Source organism: Bactrocera tryoni, chromosome 2 (genome assembly GCF_016617805.1).
Source record: "Bactrocera tryoni isolate S06 chromosome 2, CSIRO_BtryS06_freeze2, whole genome shotgun sequence".
Taxonomy (NCBI): Eukaryota; Metazoa; Arthropoda; class Insecta; order Diptera; family Tephritidae; genus Bactrocera; species Bactrocera tryoni.
The window spans coordinates 9,475,414-9,497,612 of record NC_052500.1 but is presented as its reverse complement, the minus strand read 5'-3'; the positions used below and the strand labels follow the sequence as shown (position 1 = coordinate 9,497,612).

At 32.6% G+C, this 22,199-nt stretch overlaps 1 protein-coding gene across 7 annotated transcripts in view; it reads right to left on the bottom strand.

Moving 5' to 3' along the window:
* Positions 1–9,643: 9,643 nt before the first annotated feature.
* LOC120767326 (piezo-type mechanosensitive ion channel component) overlaps positions 9,644–22,199 on the bottom strand; it is a 90,731-nt gene continuing 78,175 nt past the window's right edge. For 4 of the 7 annotated variants that reach the window (XM_040093261.1, XM_040093262.1, XM_040093264.1 and 1 more), the window contains 11 exons: positions 19,120–19,255; positions 18,679–18,959; positions 18,524–18,595; positions 16,501–16,839; positions 16,294–16,438; positions 14,786–15,165; positions 13,970–14,723; positions 13,853–13,907; positions 13,507–13,705; positions 11,736–11,877; positions 9,644–11,573 (listed from right to left, as the gene is read on the bottom strand). In XM_040093261.1, the coding sequence (XP_039949195.1) occupies positions 11,403–11,573; positions 11,736–11,877; positions 13,507–13,705; positions 13,853–13,907; positions 13,970–14,723; positions 14,786–15,165; positions 16,294–16,438; positions 16,501–16,839; positions 18,524–18,595; positions 18,679–18,959; positions 19,120–19,255 (2,674 nt within the window). In that variant the 3' untranslated portion in view covers positions 9,644–11,402. Of the gene's footprint in view, positions 11,574–11,735; positions 11,878–13,506; positions 13,706–13,852; positions 13,908–13,969; positions 14,724–14,785; positions 15,166–16,293; positions 16,439–16,500; positions 16,840–18,523; positions 18,596–18,678; positions 18,960–19,119; positions 19,256–21,461; positions 21,573–22,199 lie in introns of all 7 variants that reach the window. The other 3 variants (XM_040093260.1, XM_040093263.1, XM_040093267.1) reach the window with 2 other exon arrangements.

Sequence of the window (22,199 nt, the reverse complement as noted above, 5' to 3'; positions counted from 1 at the left end):
AATACGTGAGGATAATCAACAACAATATGCGTCGCAGTAAACGTCGTTTGAGTGGATTGCGATTTCGTTGCTCCAACCGTTTTGTAGTGTTGTTGTAAGTGAAATATGTGATGTTTAAAAATCTCACCATTCGATAGTAAAACTGTGCGCAAAAAATAAACAATTTATCCATTGTGCGTTGTCTATAGCGTCGTAACGTAATAAAAATTGAGAAGTCGTCACTGAGAAATATTAGTAAAATTCACAAATATATTTGTAGTGACAAATTAAGTTTTATGGCATCAACATTAGTGGTAATGACAGGCATAATGAGCAACTTAGCCGTAGCCCTTGACCCGGTGCACATCGCCATCGACACTTAGTATACGTAATATTAATATTGAATACCTATAAATGAATTACATAATTCATTTGCTCAATTAGTCCCAACTCTTCATTATTATGCCTATTATTATATATTATATTATTATATGTTTCAATTTTATTAATGAAAAACTCAAAACTGTTTGAGAGTTCTTTAGTTTGATACCCATATCGACATATTTTTCAGCTTATACTTTTTTACATTTTTTAGACAGTTGGCAACTCTACTCAAAAAATATTTTTAAGTGTGAGCTTTCTGAAAAATCTTTAATTTCATACCCATATCGGCATATTTTTCAGCTTATACTTTTTTTTAAATTTTTTAGACAGTTGGCAACTCTACACAAAAAATATTTTAACTCTAAGCTTTCTGTAACTACTTTAGTTGGATGCCCATATCGTCATATTTTTCACCGTATACCCTTTCTTACTTATAACTTTTTTAAAAAGTTGGTAACTCTAACCAAAAAATATTTTCAATTTTAAGGTTTTTGAAACCATTTCAGTTTGATACCCATATCGGCATATTTTTCCGCTTATACCTTTTAACATTTTTTTATGCAGTTGGCAACTCAACTCAAAAATATTTTCTAGTGTAAATTTTCTGAAACCTCTTTAATTTGATACCCATGTCATAATGTTTCCTTCTCTTTTGAAATTTTTCTTAAAATTTTTAAACCGTTGACAACTCCACTTAAAAAATATTTAAATCTCTAAGCTTTTTGAAACCACTTCAGTTTGATACCCATATCGGTATTTTTTTCAGCTTATTGCTTTTTACTTAAAATTGTTTTTAAAGGTGGTAACTTTAAAAATAAATAAATTCAAGTGAAAGCTTTCTGAAACCTCTTTAGATAGATACCTACATATATCGGCATATTTTTTCAGCTTAAGGTTTTTTTTTACAAAATTTTTAAACAGTTGGCAACTCTCTTAAAAAACAGTTTCAGTTCTAGTTTGTTTCTAAAATATTTTCAACAACAAAGTCGATTCGCTTCTTCATCTTATTATTACTTTATTAAAATTGTATAAAAAGGTGGCAACTCTACTCGAAAAATATTTTCAAGGCCAAGTTTCTGGTAATCACTTCATAACTATATACATACATATGTATATATATGTACTTATCTTTGTTTTATCAATTTTACCGAATAATTCCATTTTTAAACAGTTGGTAACTCTAAGTACAAAATATTTTCAAATGTAAGCTTTCTTGACCTGAAATTTTAACACATATGGCAGCACTTGCCTTTTCTGTTTTAATTTAAATGTTGCGGAAGCCTCCTCAAGTTGATACCCATACGAGTATATCATATACTATAACTTGTTAAAAAAAATTAAACAGGTGGCAACACCCCTCTAAACATATTTTCAATTAATAGCTGTCCTAAATCCCTTTAGTTTGATACCCATATCTTTGTTGTTTTATTTAATAATTTTTTTTATAATTAAAACCGGTTTTTGCTAGATCAAAATTTTTGGGTTTCTAGATTAATTTGTTTTAGTGTTATAGCTTCTTAAATACTTTTAAAAATACCTGTGCGTGGCAATAGTTTGATTTTCTCCATTTGCTATAGTTTGGTTGCCCAAGAATAACTTTGCTAAGTTCTGATAAGTCAAAACGTCGTGAAGTCAGTCAACCGAAAACATGGAGGATTGTAGTGGCAGTGGTTCTTCTTAGGGCTCGACTATCGTTGAAACGGTACAACTCATATTCTATTATTTTATCTTTAATTTACTATGTGTATTATTTGGGAGATATAAATGTATCATGCAGCCTTAGATTTATTTTTTGTTTATTTATCCAAAAAAGCATTAAAAAATGGTTTAAAAATAGGTAAACCTGCTTTAAAGTCGAGAAAATGATTGATAGGACGCCGAAAAAGGCTTTTGATTTTTATTTTCAGAAATTGTATAACATTTTTAATATTCATAAGCAGGGTATAAATATTGTATTTGCTCACAAAAAGAGTTTTCATGAATGAGTAAGAACTCAGGGTATAACGAGACCCAGTCCCCGTAGTACTGTACTTCAACTGTATGAATACACGCAACTGCTAAACTTATGCGGAGTCTCAAAAGCAAGTTGGAGAGCGTTAAAAGATGATATTCTTCATTTTGATCGAAATTTTTAATAAAAAAAAGTTATAAAAATCAATAATTTAAAATGTTGTTTTATTATAAATTGCTCGCTATACTCACCTCTACTATTTTTATAAACTTTTCAAAAAAAATGTTTATTAAAACCACAGAAATATAATGCATAATTGAATTGATTTAATTTAAGCTCTTAAAAATGATTTTATTTTATTAAAAATGTTAATTAAAAACAATATATAAAACATTATTTTTATTATAAATGGAATTTATAAACAATTGGTAAGTACAAAATAGCATTTGAACCCAAAAAAATCTCTCTTAACAGCCGAAAATTCACGAAAAACTCACCAATTCACGCCGTTTTTACGCATGAAATACATAAGAAAATATATACTTTTCATGCACGTAAGTATGTCTAAGAACTATGTAAAATGTATATAAATTACAAAAAAAATTATTTAAAATACTTTAAAACCCGAATTTCGCGAAAAAACTCAGTCAATTCGGCACAATATTCATTAAAATATGCACATATACGCAAGCCACTAATAAATACAAAGAACACATGAGCACACAATACTTAAACGCTTCGAAAAAGCCCCCCCTTTGTAGGGGTGCGAGCAGAAAGCGTTCCATTAGCTCCGCTATGCCTCACGCTTTCATATGACACTTGAATCAACTCGATCGGTCGCCGCAGACCAGAGTTACAGCCAACTAAAATATTCAAACGTTCCTAACAAGCCCCCCCTGTGGAGGGGTAGGGGCGGAAAGCGTTCCATGAGCTCCGCTATGCCTCACGCTTTCATATGACACTTCAATCATCCAGATCGGTCGCCGCAGACCGGAGTTATAAGCATTTAAAATATTTACACACACTCACCCACACTCACGCACTCAGAAAATTGAAATCACAAAATCTGCAATTTTCCTGCATTTTGCCTGGTGAGGTACTAGGCGCCCAAAATCGTACAGCAAGTGGCTGCGCCAATTTTTTGTCGTCCTTCTGTTTTTCCTGTTCGCCTGGTAGCCCAGCCGGCGCATGGTACATTTGTTTCGGCGTAGCTTCGCCGTGCGTGGGCCGATCTGGATGATTGAGGTGTCATATGAAAGCGTGAAGCATAGCGGAGCTTATGGAACGCTTTCTGCTCGCACCCCGCCAGAGGGGGGGCTTGTTCGGAGCGTTTAAATATTTTAAATGGCTATAGCTCCGGTCCGCGGCGACCGATCGGGTTGGTTCAAGTGTCATATGAAAGCGTGAAGCATAGCGGAGCTTATGGAACACTTTCCGCTCATACCCCGCCAGAGGGAGGGGGCTTGTTTCGGAGCGTCTAAATATTTTAAATGGCTATAACTCCGGTCCGCGGCGACCGATCGGGTTAGTTCAAGTGTCATATGAAAGCGTGAGGCATAGCGGAACTTATGGAACACTTTCCGCTCACACCCCGCCAGAGGGGGGGCTTGTTCGGAGCGTTTAAATATTTTAAATGGCTATAGCTCCGGTCCGCGGCGACCGATCGGGTTGGTTCAAGTGTCATATGAAAGCGTGAAGCATAGCGGAGCTTATGGAACACTTTCCGCTCATACCCCGCCAGAGGGGGGGCTTGTTCGGAGCGTTTAAATATTTTAAATGGCTATAACTCCGGTCTGCGGCGACCGATCTGGATGATTGAAGTGTCATATGAAAGCGTGAGGCATAGGGGAGCTTATGGAACGCTTTCTGCTCGCACCCCGCCAGAGGGGGGGCTTGTTCGGAGCGTTTAAATATTTTAAATGGCTATAGCTCCGGTCCGCGGCGACCGATCGGGTTGGTTCAAGTGTCATATGAAAGCGTGAGGCATAGCGAAACTTATGGAACACTTTCCGCTCATACCCCGCCAGAGGGGGGGCTTGTTCGGAGCGTCTAAATATTTTAAATGCTTATAACTCTGGCCATCGGCGACCGATCGGGTTGATTCAAATGTCATATGAAAGCGTGAGGCATAGCGGAGCTTATGGAACACTTTCCGCTCATACCCCGCCAGAGGGGGGGCTTGTTCGGAGCGTTTAAATATTTTACATGCTTATAACTCCGGTCTGCGGCGACCGATCGAGTTGATTCAAGTGTCATATGAAAGCGTGAGGCATAGCGGAACTTATGGAACACTTTCCGCTCATACCCCGCGAGAGGGGGGGCTTGTTCGGAGCGTTTAAATATTTTAAATGGCTATAACTCCGGTCCGCGGCGACCGATCGGGTTGGTTCAAGTGTCATATGAAAGCGTGAAGCATAGCGGAACTTATGGAACACTTTCCGCTCATACCCCGCCAGAGGGGGGGCTTGTTCGGAGCGTCTAAATATTTTAAATGGCTATAACTCCGGTCTGCGGCGACCGATCGGGTTGGTTCAAGTGTCATATGAAAGCGTGAAGCATAGCGGAACTTATGGAACACTTTCCGCTCATACCCCGCCAGAGAGGGGGCTTGTTCGGAGCGTTTAAATATTTTACATGCTTATAACTCCGGTCTGCGGCGACCGATCGAGTTGATTCAAGTGTCATATGAAAGCGTGAGGCATAGCGAAACTTATGGAACACTTTCCGCTCATACCGCGCCAGAGGGGGGGCTTGTTCGGAGCGTTTAAATATTTTAAATGGCTATAACTCCGGTCCGCGGCGACCGATCGGGTTGGTTCAAGTGTCATATGAAAGCGTGAAGCATAGCGGAACTTATGAAACACTTTCCGCTCATACCCCGCCAGAGAGGGGGCTTGTTCGGAGCGTTTAAATATTTTACATGCTTATAACTCCGGTCTGCGGCGACCGATCGAGTTGATTCAAGTGTCATATGAAAGCGTGAGGCATAGCGAAACTTATGGAACACTTTCCGCTCATACCCCGCCAGAGGGGGGGCTTGTTCGGAGCGTCTAAATATTTTAAATGGCTATAACTCCGGTCTGCGGCGACCGATCGGGTTGGTTCAAGTGTCATATGAAAGCGTGAGGCATAGCGGAACTTATGGAACACTTTCCGCTCATACCCCGCGAGAGGGGGGGCTTGTTCGGAGCGTCTAAATATTTTAAATGGCTATAACTCCGGCCAACGGCAACCGATTGGGTTGGTTCAAGTGTCAAATGAAAGGGTGAATAATAAGAAAGGCAACTACTTACCTTTTGAAGGATGTTCGTCCGTAGGGGGTGTGGTCCAAGAATTAATTATTTAAATCTTGGTAACCCTAGTTAGCGTGCATCGACCAGGTTGATTTAAGTGCCGTATGACAGAGCTCTGCTTAGTGAAGCTAAGATAATCGAATTGAATTAGAATTACCGTAGAGCAAATAGAACACGTTCTTTTACACATTTATTTTTATTCGTTTTGCATTGCAATGATAATTTCAAAAATACAATAAAAATCTTTCCTTTCCACTACACTGAGTAGTATGTATGTATTTGTGTATGTATGTAAGTTGTTAGTTAGTAAGTATTGTTGTTACATACACATTTACGCAATAAATTCTGATTAGTACACGTAAATATCGCTTGAAAGTAGGTACATTACTTGTGTTTTCACTTTACTAGTTCTTTTACTTTGCATCTAGGTTGGTTATATTTGTTTTTCAGTATTGAGTGTTTTTGTATTTAGTATAAAAATTTAAATTACACCGCAACTTATAATAAATTTAGTTTATGCTAATTTTTATTTTATTTTATTTTTTGTTAGTTTTCTTTTTTTCTATTATTTTTTCGCTTTTATAATTATTTTTTTTTGTAGTGTGTATAAAAAATGTTTTTTTTTTGTTTTACTGTATGTAAAATAGTTTAAGCGAAACGTATTTATGCATACATAGAAGTGCGGTTATGAATGTTTGTATGTATGCGTAGCTTTGCTTGCCTGGTTGATATATCTAAATTTCAGCTTACTAAATAATTATGCGTAAATAAGTTTGATATAAATATGCGCATAGCTTTATGTATGTTTGTACATATGTGTGTACATATATACTTATTTTTATAAACTATTCAAGACATATGCATATAAAGCACAATAGGCATATAATAGTATATATAACTAAATACATATGTATGTTTTGGATGATATTACGAGTTTCAAAGGTGTTTACAAAAATATATGTATGTACAAATATGTGTATACGCCTATTTCATTCTTTTTACGAATTTTCGAAGGTCAAAGCAACAAATACTATGTATATAAGGAGAAACTGATATGAGTTTAAAGAAAATGGAGAAATTTTGAATTTGAATAAAAAAGAAAAAATTGCTTATACGCTCTTAGCAGACACAAACAAATTATAATTAGATAATTAATTGAATTTTTTATTTATTTTTTTTATTTAAAAAAAAAAGTTTAAAAATTTTGTATATGGAGATTTCAAAATATTTTAAGGATTTTTAGAGATTTTATAATATTTTTACGAGCTTCAATTAAGTTGACCTACCATAAAATTTATTTTTAAATTTTTTTTTTCAAGCAAACGTTTAAAATAAATGACATCGCATTAAGCACACGTGTACATACAGTTTTATATATAATATTATCAACGCGCCTAGACTCCGCTAATTTAGTGCAATTTGGCAAACTTACTAAGTACCTATAATTAAGCTACGAAAATCACATGGATCAAATTCTGCAAAGTCAAACTTTTTATTATTCTAGCAAAGTTTTCCCCAAATTCTATCAATTATTCAAAAAACACGCTTTAGCATAAATTTAAGGCAAATATTCGAGCATTAACATTAAGTTAGTGTTATTATTGTAATTTCGTAATTATAGTATGCAAAAGCCTATTATTATTATTATCTTGCTAAAATTTATTATAACATACTTTGAAAAAATTTAAAATTAATATTAGAAATACATAAATTTAAAATATTAATTTTATTAATTAATAATGCTAATTAGCAAACTGGTATTTTAAACATTGACCATGTCAGCGTTTTTCAATTCCAATTGTTTTCTAATTTATAGGTTTCGCAAAAATTAATAGTTAAAATTTTTTGCGGTTTTCGAAATTTGTTGCGTTTTTCAAAAATGTTTGCGTTAAATTCACTCGACTTACTTTTGTTTACTCTTTTATAAATAATATTTTATTTACTGACGAAAAATTAAGCATCAGCTGATCTTTTACATTTCTAAGTATGACAAAAATGTTAAGCTAGTTGGACAAATTTGAGATTTTTTGTAAAAAAATAATAGCAATAAATATATTAAAATATAATTATAAATAAAAATAAATAATTAATTAAAAAAAGCATTAAAAATAATAATAAGTAATTATATTAAATTGCAAAAAAATTTTAAGAAATGAATATAAAAAAGGTTAATAAACGTATTACTCAATACTTCTAAATATTGAAGATTTGAATGTTTAAAGAAAATAAGTTAAAAGAAAAATAAGTTTAAAGAAAATAAGTTAAAAAAATAAGTGGAGACTATAAAAACTTCTAAATATTGTCATTTATTAGGGTAATAAAAAAATATAATAAATCACTAAGGTACAAAGAAGTCAAAAATTAAGATATTAAATAAAAAATATAATCAAAAGAAACAAAAAACAAATTAATTAAAGAAAATTATTTTTTTTTATATAAAAATTAAAAACTAAGGAACAAAACTTTTTTTGCTATCAATTTATATACGATTTTTTTGTTAATATTTTATATTTTCTGTTTATTATTTGGTATATAATTTTATAAAATTTAATTTATTCATTTTTTTATTTTTCTTTAATTTTTGGATTTTATGATTAAATTATATTAGAATATGATTGGTTTTTAAAATTATAAGAAAACATATTCTGTTTATTGTCTTATTTTCTTAATTTTTAATCTTCATAAAAACCAAAAATTAAAAATAAAAAAACAGAAAAGCATAACTTAAATTAAATATAATTAAAATAATAAACAAAAAATTTAAATAAAGAAAGCAAAAAAATATGAGATAGATTTAAAAATAAATTTTATTTTGTTTATTATTTTATTTCTAAATTTTTAATTTTTTATATAAAAATAAAGTTTAAATTTTTTTAAGTAATTTTTTTGTTTCTTTTGATTATATTTTTTGTATTTATTTTTTAATTTTTTAATTTTAAACTTCTTTTAGTTTGTCTTAGTAATTTTTATATTTTTTTGTAAGCAAATTAAAAAATTTAAATTAAAATTTATAAACATTTATAAATATTGTCATTTACTACTTCACTAAATACAAAAAAAAAATATTAAAAAAAATAAAAATAAAAAATAAATAAAAAAAATAAAAATTAAAAAATTAAAAAAAATGAAAATAAAAAAACGATTTTTTTATGCTGCACAAAGAAAATTTTTTTTTTTTGAATTGTTTTAACTACCCACAATTTAAATTTTTGCTGTATGTAACTTGATCAAGTATTGTATATAAAAAAGAGGGAATGAATAAAAATATGCACATTGTGAAAATATATATTAAGAAAAGAAAATAGAAAAAAAATTTACTAAAAATAAAATAAATAAATTCAGTATATGATTAAAAGATTTATGTACTATAGAAATCTATAAATATAAAAATAATTGTATTTAAAAGAGGTTAATAAAAAACATCAACCCAAAAAAAAATTTTTTGTTGGCGTTAAGATATAAAAATCTTTTGTGTTTAGTGGTGAATCTTACTTAAGAGTTTTTAAAGTTAGCAAAAATAATTTGCATTTACACGCGGCGCACAAGTTGTTCTTAATTAACGAAAACAAAATGTTTTTTATTGTATTATTGTATAAATTACAAAAAAAGAATATAAAAAAATTAACAAAAAAACAATAATTCCAAAAAAATCTAAAAAAACAATAAAATTTAAAAACAAAAAATACATACATATACTATGTACATATATGTATATACATATAAAACAATTATCTTATGTAGATGGCCATGTCATTTGTTGTTGCAGTTGGCGAAACAAAATGGTTTTCATTATTTTAAATTCGAAAAATTCGAAACAAAAAATTAAAAAAGACAATAAAAATAAAAATAAATATGTTTTTGCAATAAGTTTAAGTTTAAAAACAATAAAAACCAAAATAATAAAAAATTTTATTTATAAAAGATATGAAAAATATTAATAAAATAAAAAAATAAATCATTCATAAATTACACAAAATTGCCAGTGCATGCGTGTGAACGCAATTTTCTGTGCCTGTTTTTATTTAAAATTAAAAAATAAATTTTTGTTTTAGTTTTTATTCTGAATAATTTTTTTCTTAACACTAATCAATTCGTTTAGTTATTACTGTACTGTTGTTGTTGTTGTTTCATTTTGCTTTTATTTTCGTATTTCTATTAAGCATTTAGAAAACTAAAAACATAAATTCAGTATAAAATGCTAAAGATCCCTGAATATGACTTCTTAATATTATGTTTTTGTTGTTGTTGTTTCATTAATAATAGTTTTAAGTTAAATTGTTATAGGTTACTTTTGGTTCTTGCTTCGTTACTATTGTGTTTTTTACTATTGTTGTAGCTTATACACAGTTATACTACGCACGTTGTACGTCTAGTTAAGCAGTATATTCGCTTTATTTCGAATTGTTATTGTTGTTTCTATTTTTGTTTTATTTATTTATTTATTTCATTTGTTCGATTTTATTATTGCGAAACGGTAAACGCTATTCTAAATACGAACATCAAAATTAATATGTTTCTGTTGCTTTTCGCTTACAATTACAAAATATGCCCCCGCCTACCCACCCGCTTCTTTCTACTCCAGCAGAGCTTTTTCATTACTTAGCTTATTATCCAGTTTTTGTTTTTGTTTTTGGTTTTTGTAATAAAAAATAGTTTACAACATTAATTAACGGCAGTTCTTTTGGGGTATTTTCATGTATGCATGTATGTATGTGCGTGTGTGCGTATATTGGGGTCTGAGTTTATGAATGCAACTGTAGGTAATGCTTAACCACAAGAATCAAAAAACAAAAAAAACATGAACTCGAAAACGCTTTTGTATAATGTTTCCCAAAATTAAAAAAAAATAGAAATAATTTTTTTATTTTTAATTATTTTTTTTTTATATAAAATAATTATAAGTTAATAGCAGCAATTATGTGACTAACATTTTCAACAATTTTAAGAATTCTCAATAAAGATTTTAGAACGGAGCTCAGTATTATTCTCTGGTTTATGCTTAAATATAGACATAAGGGGTTACAATATTCATGATTGAAAAATTAACTAAAAATTAATTTAAATATTAATAAAAAAATAATTTTAAATTTAAATTAAATTAATTATTAATTTAAAAATATTTTTAAACTTCCTTAACTCTCTAAAGCACACTACGGTACTTAAAGACCACTTTAATATAGAAAAGCCGCCATTTACAGCGAAAATTTACTTAAACACATAAGCAATAAACTAATTTTGAAGAATGTACTAATATTAGAATTTCAATTCTTTGAGAGTTTTTCAAAAGTGCTGTGTTTGCTAAAGGGTTAATAGCTAGAATATATGACAATAATTCAATTTCCAATCAAAATTTTTGTTTTTGAACTCAAGAATCTCAACTTAAGACTTTTTACTGGGCTTCCGCTAACAATTCATATAATTAATGTTAGTCAAATACCATTTTATATAACCCCAAAACTAATTAGGGTATTTTTATAAAAAAAATGTTGGCTCAAAAATTAACTAAATTCTTTGCAATATTCTTTTTGGGAAACACTATAATCTTGTAAAGATAAAAATCTTTATAAAAACGCACTAGCTGTGCCAACAAACAGTTCGATATGCTATTAACGGGGAAAAAAGTGTTTGAATATGCTTAAAAAACGACAAAATTGTTATCTTTTGATTGTGTAGCGAAATGTGGAATTAAGTATTGTAATACTTATGCATATGTACGTATGTAAATGGTGTGTAAAATATTTTCGAGTTTTGTTTGTTAAGTGAGAAAATCAGTGCGTTTAACATTTGTCTACATTTTATCTAGGCGCACGTCCACTGGCGCGACTGCGCATCGACTCCGAGTCGGTTTCATCGTCGGCCTCCTCTTTGGGGCGCGTCCACTTTATCATCGTCTCCGGCGAGCGATATAGGAAGATTAATTTGGCGAATAGATCCTCTTCAAGCGCAAATTCAAGCGCTTCTCTCACCTTTTGGGGGGAGGTAAATGAAAGGTTTTTGTTTGTTGTTAAATATTCGAGGGGTAATTGCATTTTTATACTTATACATAGTTATATTGTATATATGTACATAAACATATGTATATATTTAGATGTATGTATACAGGTATATGAACTTATTTTAAGACTTACCAAATAGATATCAAGGCACAATTGTAACACTCTATCCACATAAGGCATATCTTCGAACATAATTTTGCGATTTTGCCCACCGATGAAGGATTTGAAGAAGCGTGAAGCAACAATCACAAACGTTGTGTACACGCCGAGAATGCTGTGGAGAGGAAGAATAAAATAAAAAAAAATTTAAAAATATATACATATATTAAATGTATGTATATACATAAAGTCAGCTAGCTTTTTGTGACTATAAGGCTTTTTATGACTGTTGCGCTGCAAGTCTGAATATTCGACCATAAAGAGAATAATCCTCAACGTCACTCAAATTACTATTTTAATTTATTGTATGGTTTTACATTCTACTCAACAAGTTTTTTAGTAACCTGAAGGCTGATATCTTTCAATTAAATGCAAATAATTCACAACGCTTGAGTTCGAGCCTATTAGAAGTGGTCACCCTTATCCAACACTATTATGTTATAGTTGGTGCTGCATCTGTAAAATGTTGGACGACAGGAATACAACAACAATAATATCATATGTTCCCAACATTATTTTATGTCTCTAAAACAGCAACAGTGGTAAAAGGTTTTTCAATAGGGACGCCACAAAAGTAGGCCGATAGGGAAAGCAAACGACGGCATATTTTTTCACGCTCTTTTGACATTTTTCTTCAATAAGGTATGCCTTTCATCATAGAAATACGATACGATCCAACAACGATCGATATTATAAAAATTTACTACTGAAATTCGGATTCACTGACGTACGTCCAATTTATGGTCGTCATAATCGTCCTGTCAGATCAACAATTGAGCGTCTAGTGGAAAAATTTGAATCCACAGGCATATTACAAACACAAAATGTCCCGCGCCAGTGAGACTAAGCGTATACATACAGCGAATGTCACATTCGAATTATTGAAAACCAAGTTTGGTGAATGGCCCAGACAATTTGCCGCCTTGATCGTGCGATTTGTCTATGGTCTATGCCAATAAGCCAGCGACAATTGATGATCTTTGCACGAATATACGTGAAATTGCAGCAGTATCGGGCGATTTATGCTAGAAAACCGTCAAAAATTGTGTTCAGCTTCCATACGTAATAGCATCGAGTGTACTTTCGCAAGAAAAACTTAAAACTTACTAAACTTAAAGTGAGGAGTGAGTGTTTTGGGGGCTCATTTTCATTTTTTGATGTTATGTAAAGTCGGGTATTCGAGACTTTTCATAATAGAAATATGCAAAGAGATTTTTAAAAATACAAATATACCCTAGATAATTACATATATTCAAAAAACTTACAGTTATATATCTTCCAGAAAGTCAAATATATTAAAAAATATATATTTAAGGTATTTCAAAACAAATTTTCAAATTTGTAAATATCTTCGAAATTATGTTACCAAAAAAATATAGTCAGCTACTTGAAATATCGATCACACATACGCCTTTTTGTCCTATAGAAGTTGCTCATTTGTGGGAACCGCCGTAATCGGACCACTATAGCATAACTACCATACAAACGAACCGAATCTAGTGTTTGTATGGTAAACTTTTTTTATTTTACAAGATATTTTCACGAAATATGACATGGATTATTCTCTAAGGCAACGCAACGAGCAAATTTGAAGATTGGACTATTATCGGTTATAGCTGCCATGCAAACTGAACTTTTTTCAGCCATTCAACCTCCAAATCAGATTTTTTTTAATTGTGAAGGGTATTATAGCTTCGGTTGAACCGAAGTTAACGTTTTTCTGTTTTTTTTTTTATTTACTTACCCGCCTTTCGTTATAAAACTGAATGTAGACGGGAACTTCTTGTCATTGAATGTATATATAACGATGCCAGAATTGCATTTATCCAAAGGCAATTTTTTCAATATATCCTCGTGGAATTTATCTTCGCAAAAGTCCGCGATCTCCCACCAGATGCGCGCCGAAGAACTTGTGCGCATGCGTAGTAGTAGCGGGCGATATGCTGCAATTTCGACAAAGAAATTGGCGAAAGTTGAAAAATAAATATTGAGAAAATTTGATAAATTTGATAATAAGAGCTAACAGTAACTTGCAATCCAATATAGTATTAGATAAATATCTCATCTATGTTTACTATTTTTGCACTCACTTTGTCCAACTGGCATTAGTTGATGCACGATGCTAACATCACCAGAATTTAAGATCTGTAATTATGAAAATTTAAAAATACCCTTCATCTCTGCACATTTTCACAGCAAAAAATTACCTTCACAAACTTCGGCACCAAATCGGGCAGCGGCACCACTTTCGAGGTGCCATTTGTCTCCAACATATTGATCAGATCCTCACGCCAAGCAAATGTTTCGTTCATCTGGAAGATGATCTCATCGGAAACTGTGCCCATCAAGCTCTTATCGGGCGGTATGCGTGTAATCGAGTAGGCAAAGCTAGCGACAATTGTGCCATTCTGCTTCAACTCCTCCAGCAAACGCATACGATCCGGCGGTGAGATATTCCACAGCGATGGGGAATTGCCGGGCAGCTTGATGGCCGCAATATCAGTTGCATCATAGCTGCTAAGGAATGTTATCGCCGCACGATCTTTGTCATAGGCACCTTTCATGTCACTGTACATAGCCTCGTCGAAGGCGATAATATTATCGCGTGTATTCGTTTGATAGATCGGCGCATACGAGCCGATACGTATGGAAATGCTCACCTGCAGTGGTGTATTCGACTGACCCACTGCATTGCCGAGCGCAAAGATGCACAAAGGACCCCAGAGCGCAATCACAATGGCGATTATGAAGAGGCCACCCATAATTAGTTTTGTTAAGATCGGTTTCTTCGTCGCGCGTATGGCAGGGAAATCAGTTTCCATTTGCCGACTGCACTTAATGAAATATATATCCGCAAATATGTCCTCCATTTTCAGCCAATCGAAGAGCGTCATTGTGCTGTCCGTGCAGACCCAGTCGAGTATTGTGCGCAGCTCGTATAAGAACGGTATCGCCATATAACTGTAATTAATTGAATATGCTCGTAATAAATTTGTAAGCGTATAGATGGAATGTAGACTTACACTTTGAAGGATAACATGTTTATTAGCGAGAAACTCTTGGTTAGGAAGTTGCCCAAGATACGTTTCGGATAACCGCATTTGATTTGATATGAAGATAACAGTATGTAGAAGCATTTGATGATGTAGAAAATGATCGGTGGCGCCAGCGAGTAGAAGCTGCGTTCCGTTACCGCGGGCACAATGAAGAACATCCAAATATGTATGCCAATGACGGAGAGGAAATGGAATATGATTTTGTGCAAGAGCGCTTTACGCAAGTACAAGGCGCGATCGATGACGATCAGCATGAATTGCACCAACAACATGATTAGGAAGGGTATCGGCACTTTATTCTCCTCCAAATAGGTTTGTACGCCGCCAGCGCTGTCTGATTGTTGAGACTGTGAGAGGACAAAAGAAGGTAAAGGTTATTTAATAATATGTTAATAAACTAAAATAATAATTTATTTTTTATATACACTGACGGTCAAATAAATAAGGAAAAAATTTTTTGACCACTATTTCTTATTGTTATAGTGACAGCAAACATTCCGGAAATAATTTTGAAGAATACTGCCGAGATAAAAATGGTGGGATAAAAATACGACTCGGTTCCGTTTACATAAACACGACTGTTGTGGGAACGGCTCGATCACTGGCATTATTTGTTGGTTTCAACTAATTTTTTGGAGCTTAAGATGCTACTAAGCGATCCGGGTACCTTACCGTTCTGCACGAATGCCAATTAAAATGTTTCCATTAGGGGAAGCATAACTCGGATTAAGGCTGGTAGTAGTGGACAAAAAAGAAATCCCGTCCAGGTCAATGGCAAGGGTCTGGATCACGACTACAACATTATAGCCGAACCAGATATTGCAGCCCACTAGACCCTGTAAGCAAAATAAAGCCTGGAAATTAGTTCAGGCCTTCGAGATCCCTGACGCAGAATCTGGTTGCAGACTAAAAGAGCCACAATGCAGATCGGCGGAGATATCTATTATGAATTCATGAATGTGAGTACCATAGCCTACAAGTCTGTCACTAATGCGTCAAAAAACCTAGCATCGGGAACCGATATGGGCGAAGTGAGTGTTCTTCGGGGTCTGACCTTGCAGATAGACTCTCGAAACTTTACACTGAGAGAGAGCTCTTGAGCGACGTCAGCAAGATTCAGATAAAAAAATCTACAAATTAATCTCCACTGTGGCAAACTTAGTATATCTTGTTCAGGGTATAAATACATTGTATTTTATAGTACATCAAAAACCGGATTATTTCAACTCTTGAGCTTTGCTTAAGTTTTGCCTATATTGTTACTATTAATGGGATCGAGTCTGTGTAACCGGAACGGAGCCGGATATTTATCCGACCAAGGATTGTCAAGTTGACAGATTTCTGCCGCTACAACACCAACATCAAATCACATATTCTTCTTCTTCTTCTTAATTGGCGTAGACACCGCTTACGCGATTAGAGCCGAGTTAACAACAGCGCGCCAGTTGTTTCTTCTGAAATCACATATTACTTACACCAAAAGCTGTAAAGCCAAAGAGCAGCACGAAGAAATTGATAAAATCGCATAGGAACATTAATGCATACACATCGGCTGGCAGTCGCGATTTTGAGAGTAAATTCGAGAAGAATTTCCGTACAGATGATAGGTATTTGGCGCGTCTAAAAGTAAAAGAGAATTAATTGTTTTCAAAAAACATGAATTATTTGTGATTGTTACGCACTTTAGGTGTTTCAGTCGACGCTGATAAGTATTCGAACTCACAACACTGCTCCTATCGCTTCTAGCATCCACTTCATCTGCGTCAGTTGCCTTGACAATTTGCTTGTTATTCTCTGTATCGGAACCACCTTCTTTTCTATTGTCATTGCCGTTCTCTTTCTTTTCATTGCCACCATTTTCCTCATTATTCTCGCTGCGTCTTTCTTTTTTACTACGTCGTCGGACGCCATCGGCGGAGCCAGGCGTGTTATTACTGCCAGCTTCTCCTTCCAGATACTCTATCGTGTTTACTCTGCTAACAGTAGACTGTAACTCGTCCGTATTCTCGGGCTGCTCTCTCCTAGGAAAGTATAGTTGGGTGCAAGGAGTTGGAAACAAATGCAAAAAGAGTAAGAAAAATATTATTACATTGAAAAATTTATGTAAACAGGTGTGTAAAAATGGTAAGGTGAGTAATGATTATTTTTTTGAGAATGCTGTACTAATTATTTTTTCTAAAATTCCATTTATAGTACAAAAATAGAAATGCTTTTATAATAATACTCAAAATTAAATAAATTCTCCACTGGTTTATAGGTTTTGGTTAGGTTAGTTCCAGCTGTTTGCCAGTCCGGAATCACACTTAGAAAGAGAAACATGTTTTTATATCAAAGTTCGCGAAACGAAAGAAGCCTATAAATGTGGTCAAAAGAGAGGTTTTGAGAAAAGTATACTTATCCATGTCTCTGGTTGATTTCAAAATATTTTTTTGCGATTTTTGAAGATTGTTTAGTATATGTTTTTAAACTTTTTTCATATTCTATCAAACTTGTTAAACTTGACTTATCTGTTGCTATTCTCTTACAATAAATTATAATTTATACGTAGGTTGCCTTTTGTATTTCGATATTTGGCAACACTAGTGTGGCAATCTGGAAACTCACAATTTTATTGTAAATTTTGATATTTTTTATGGTAGGCATACTCAGAACGTTTTGACATATAAGCGCTATTTCTATTGTTTACAGTAACTTAAAATATTCATCTCGGACAAAAAATTAAATTAAATTGTGAATAAACTAAAAAAACTTGTGCGCTCGAAACTCGCTAGGCTAAGTGCGCCGATTTCAAACGCGTTTTTCTCGAAACTGTGTTTTTGAAGTCGGTTGGCAAGATTATTCAAGAACTACTTAATCGAGCTTCTTGAAATTTTACATATGTCTTTGAGATACAAATTTTAAAGACTTGGAGGAAGGATTTTTTCGATTACAACTATTTAAAAAAAAATTTCGCGTAATTTTCACAGAATTTTTTTTTTTTTTGTAAATTTCAGTTTCGTTCCTTCATTCAAGTTCTAAGTTAAGGTTTTTATTAAAACACGTATTTTTTACTTTAGGTGATAATGTAAGGAGTTATCCTGCCAACGTGGGCGTATCTTTTTCCCGAAGGATCACCGGAAATGGCGTCAAAATGGCCGAGCTCAAAATATTTTTTTTCCAAAAATTTCAGAATTTAACAAAATAGTGTATGTTTAAAACAATAAAAAATTCTAATAAAATATTTAATTTTTTATTTGAGAAAAATTATTTTGAAGAAAGGCTGTTTTTTTACCCGGAGAAACCCATGTAACCTCGTAATGTGAAATATTTTGGAAAAAGTGAAACGATTTTCAATGATAATTTTTTTTTCTCTAATCACGAAATATAAAAGGCCACCTAGGTATTAAAATTTTGTTTTCTGTTTCGTTTGCTGTGTTTGTGGCACCAAAGTGTTTAAGTACTAAAACAAAATACCTTCTGCTAAGTTGCACGGCATTATCCGCTTGAATTAGCTCATAGTCTTTTTGCGAAATTATAACGCTCACTGGATACACATGCATATATATATATAAATTAAAATATAAATGTAATTTTCAATTCATGCGAAATGGATTTGGATTTAATTTTGAAAAAGTCCATGAAATTGCCATACCTCTTAAAATAAAATATTAGAAAAATTAAAATATTATAATATATAGAATATTGCTTATCATTTCGATAACTTACGAATCTATTTTTGCGACGCCGCGAGGGAATTTATATTCCGACTTCCAGAGGCCGTGCGACTTCAAGATGAATCTAAAATTATTTCAAAATTAGTTAAATATATTTAGGAGGCTAAAAAGTTAAAAGTATTTAGGCGACTATAAAGTCACACCAACCTGTGGAAGAACAACACCAACAGCAGCAACAAGTCATAGCTTGCATAATTGGGATTCAATTCTACGCCGAATATTTTTGCCGGCGCCAATGGTTCGTTCGGTAGATTTATGTAATTGGCCCAAATCAATTTGTACTGGAATATGCATTTGATGAGCACAATCGCTTGTGTGTAGGCGATGAGTGTGACCCAGAATGTTTTCGTCGGGCGCGGCAATGAGAGTGTGCCCCAAAGGAACACCATTAAAGGCAGCGGCAGCGAAATGATGCTGGCATTAACCACCTGTTAGCAGAAGAAAGGAGAGTAAGTTAGAGTATGAGTGCTTATTTTTAATTAAGCAAGGCTAAGCACACAGTGAAGTGATATGGACTAAGATCGGAAGAAAACTTTCATTATTCTTTTTTCATTTCGGATTACTGGAAAATTAGCTTTCATGCATTACCTGATTAATAAACACGACCAAATAGCAAATTATGTCCGTATTCGAGAGCAAGGCATACCAAAGTGAAATGAGGAACTCAATGATGATATTGTGCTCACGTGCAGTAAAGTCTTCCTCCAGCATCACCAAGCTGTGACTGTCGAAATTCGGAAGGGAAATAAAAGTCAATTTAAAACATTTTCTGTTATAAAAGAGATTTGCTATAGAAAACACATTTTTTATAGGTAAAGTGCACTTGAAAAAAAATAAAAATAATAATAACAAATATATACCAATAATAATAATATAATAAAAATAATAATAATAATATAACTCAAATAAACAGTAAAGTAATAAAGAACAGAATAAATAATTATAAAATTGTTAAATTTGGATTAATTTCAGTTGAAAAGTCTTGAAGATAAGCACTTCAAAAGCGTCTTAACTTTAAAGAGGACTTCGCTAAGATCTTAAATGGGAAAATACTGATACTGAATACTGATGGGAAAATTCTAAAAACGTACTTTGAGTGACAGATAAAGACTTGGTTTAGTAGTCTCACCGTTTTGAGATAACGATCTGAAATTTTGCATACGTCGTTTTTCAATGAAGCTGCGCATTTATTGGACCACTAAAGCTGCTATCTATCAAAACTGAGGCAAAGAGCTCGACAAAAGATAATTTGGCTATGCTTCAAGCATTTGGCGGTTCCACCGTATAAAACATTGGAAGAGGTGTCGATAGTGAGGCCACAGAGTCTATTGAAATTCATTCCTAACTGAAGAATACTCCTCTCTTGACTTTGCAACGGAAATCCATCTGGTATCGCAAAGACCCATGCGTCGCTTATTAGCGTACTAGACTACTCTAACCTAAACTATACACTTCGGTGTAGGTTAAGTAAGGTTAAGTTACGAGGTCAAAACTAACAAGAATCTTATTTGGACAGCTTTGGCAGCGCAGACAACGTTGACCTACTTTTTGGACGAGTAAGCTCACAGATACTCTCTACCCATAAACAACTTCTATATATTGAATTATAATACAAAGCGCTCTGAGTCTATCATAAATTTATGTATATTATCAGTATCAATTTCGGCTCAGTCTTCTGGTTTGCCGAGGGTAAGGCTGCTGAGATATTTCAGTTTCAGTTGTACAAAGGCTGAACAATGAAGAAGAAAGTCTTTAGATATTTCCACCACACACTCATTCATACAACTTTGGCACAACTAGCGTCCTTCATACAATTTTGACAGCTAGCGTTCGCCAAGTTGCTTAGCCCTACCGCATGGATGCCTATTGGATGGTGTCCAGTTAAAACTCTTACGATTGCGGCAAGAGAAACTTTGCTCAAGGCAAGTAATTCAGTAGATTTACTGCGCACTACTCTAGGCCAAAAGGGTCTCGAAGTGTCGAAGGTGGTCTGCGACCAGCGCATGCTAAGCGCAGGCGAGGTCCATTCGTTCAATGCTTCGCTGTAGCTGAAGTTAAGGTTTTTTCTCGTTTTTAAAAAGATTTGGTTAAACGTCGAAATAATAATAATAATAATAGTAATAATAACAAAAATTATAGCAATAATAAATATCAGTAGTTCTTAATTCTTAAAAAATATGTTTTCTTTTTCGAAATATTAATTAAAAATTATTTAATAATAAGATTAAAATAAGGCAGTGCTTCGAGTAACTTGCTTCATGCTTGGTAAAATATCTTCAAGCAATTTTCTTGAACAATCGAGTGTGTTAAACCTTTTGTTGACACTTAGAACGCTTTGAGCAGGAATAAGCTACTTTGGTGAGTAAAGTTGAGAAAATAGTAAAAGCATATGCTACTAATGCGCTAAAGATTTGAAATACTAATAAAAATAAGTTTAAGGTTTCATAACTATTTTGAATAATTTCTGTAGCTAAAAAATATTTATGACCAAAAAGAAATAAAAAGTACAATATCTACGGGACAACGAATTTCGAACTAGTTTGTAATTTGATGGTGTAAACGGAATACTTTTTACTTTTTTTTGAAAATATTGAATTTTGTGTAGTTCATAGTTGCCAATTTTTTTACACAAAAATCATGAAATTATTGAATTTTGTCAACTACTTTTGCCAATTTTTGGGAAAACTATGAATAATAATTTTATGCCTTCAAGACAGAAAAGAAATAACTTGCTTTAGAAATACTGAAAATTCAAGGTTTAGGTAAAAAAAAACGTGCGCAATTTCATCCAATGAAAACTAAATATAATTTCTTTTTGGCAATTTTGCTTTCGTGAAAAATAAAATGGCACTGAAGTAAAATGTTATACTAATTACTTTGAAGGGTGAAAATTGGGATGATATTTGAAAAGTATATTTAATAATTAGTACCTGTCCATCTTTTCATATGACCATTGCTTACTCAACATCCCCACATAGTTGTTACTGCAATCGAATGAAGGTGCCTTAATGCAAATCTTTGGCAAGTCTACCGAATTATGACTGATGTTAGGTGGGTGGTTTTAGGAAAATAGTAGATAAAGGAAATGCGCACACAGCAGTTTACAGACATACAAACATACATATTGGTATACATATGTGAATGTATGGGTGTGTATGTTTTGGATTTGGTTTTCGTGTTTTTTGAGGGGCGGATATGATGTGACGTTGAAAATATTGGCAATACGAGAGAGTTTGAGAAAGTGAAACTTATAATATTTTTTAAATATGTTTACTAATTCGTTTAGAGTTGATATTTGGAAAATATTTTGCTTGAATCCTAAAAGTATGCTGCTTCAAAATGCGCATACAGCAAAGCGTTCATGCGAGCTTCAAATTGTAGCTTAAAATACGTTACGTTTAGCATACTTTTAGGTGAGAGGAGTTGGAAATTTTTTGTAGATAATTTTTAAAATTTTGTTAATAATTTTAAAAATTTCGTAGATAATTTAAAATTTTGTAAATAATTTTGAAATTCTAGTAGATAATTTAAAAATTTTGTTAATAATTTTGAAATTTTCGTAGATAATTTTGAAAATTTCTTACATTGTTTGGAAAATTTGTAGATAATTTTAAAATTTTCGGAGAAAATTAGAAAATTTCGAAGATATATTGAAAAATTTAAAATTT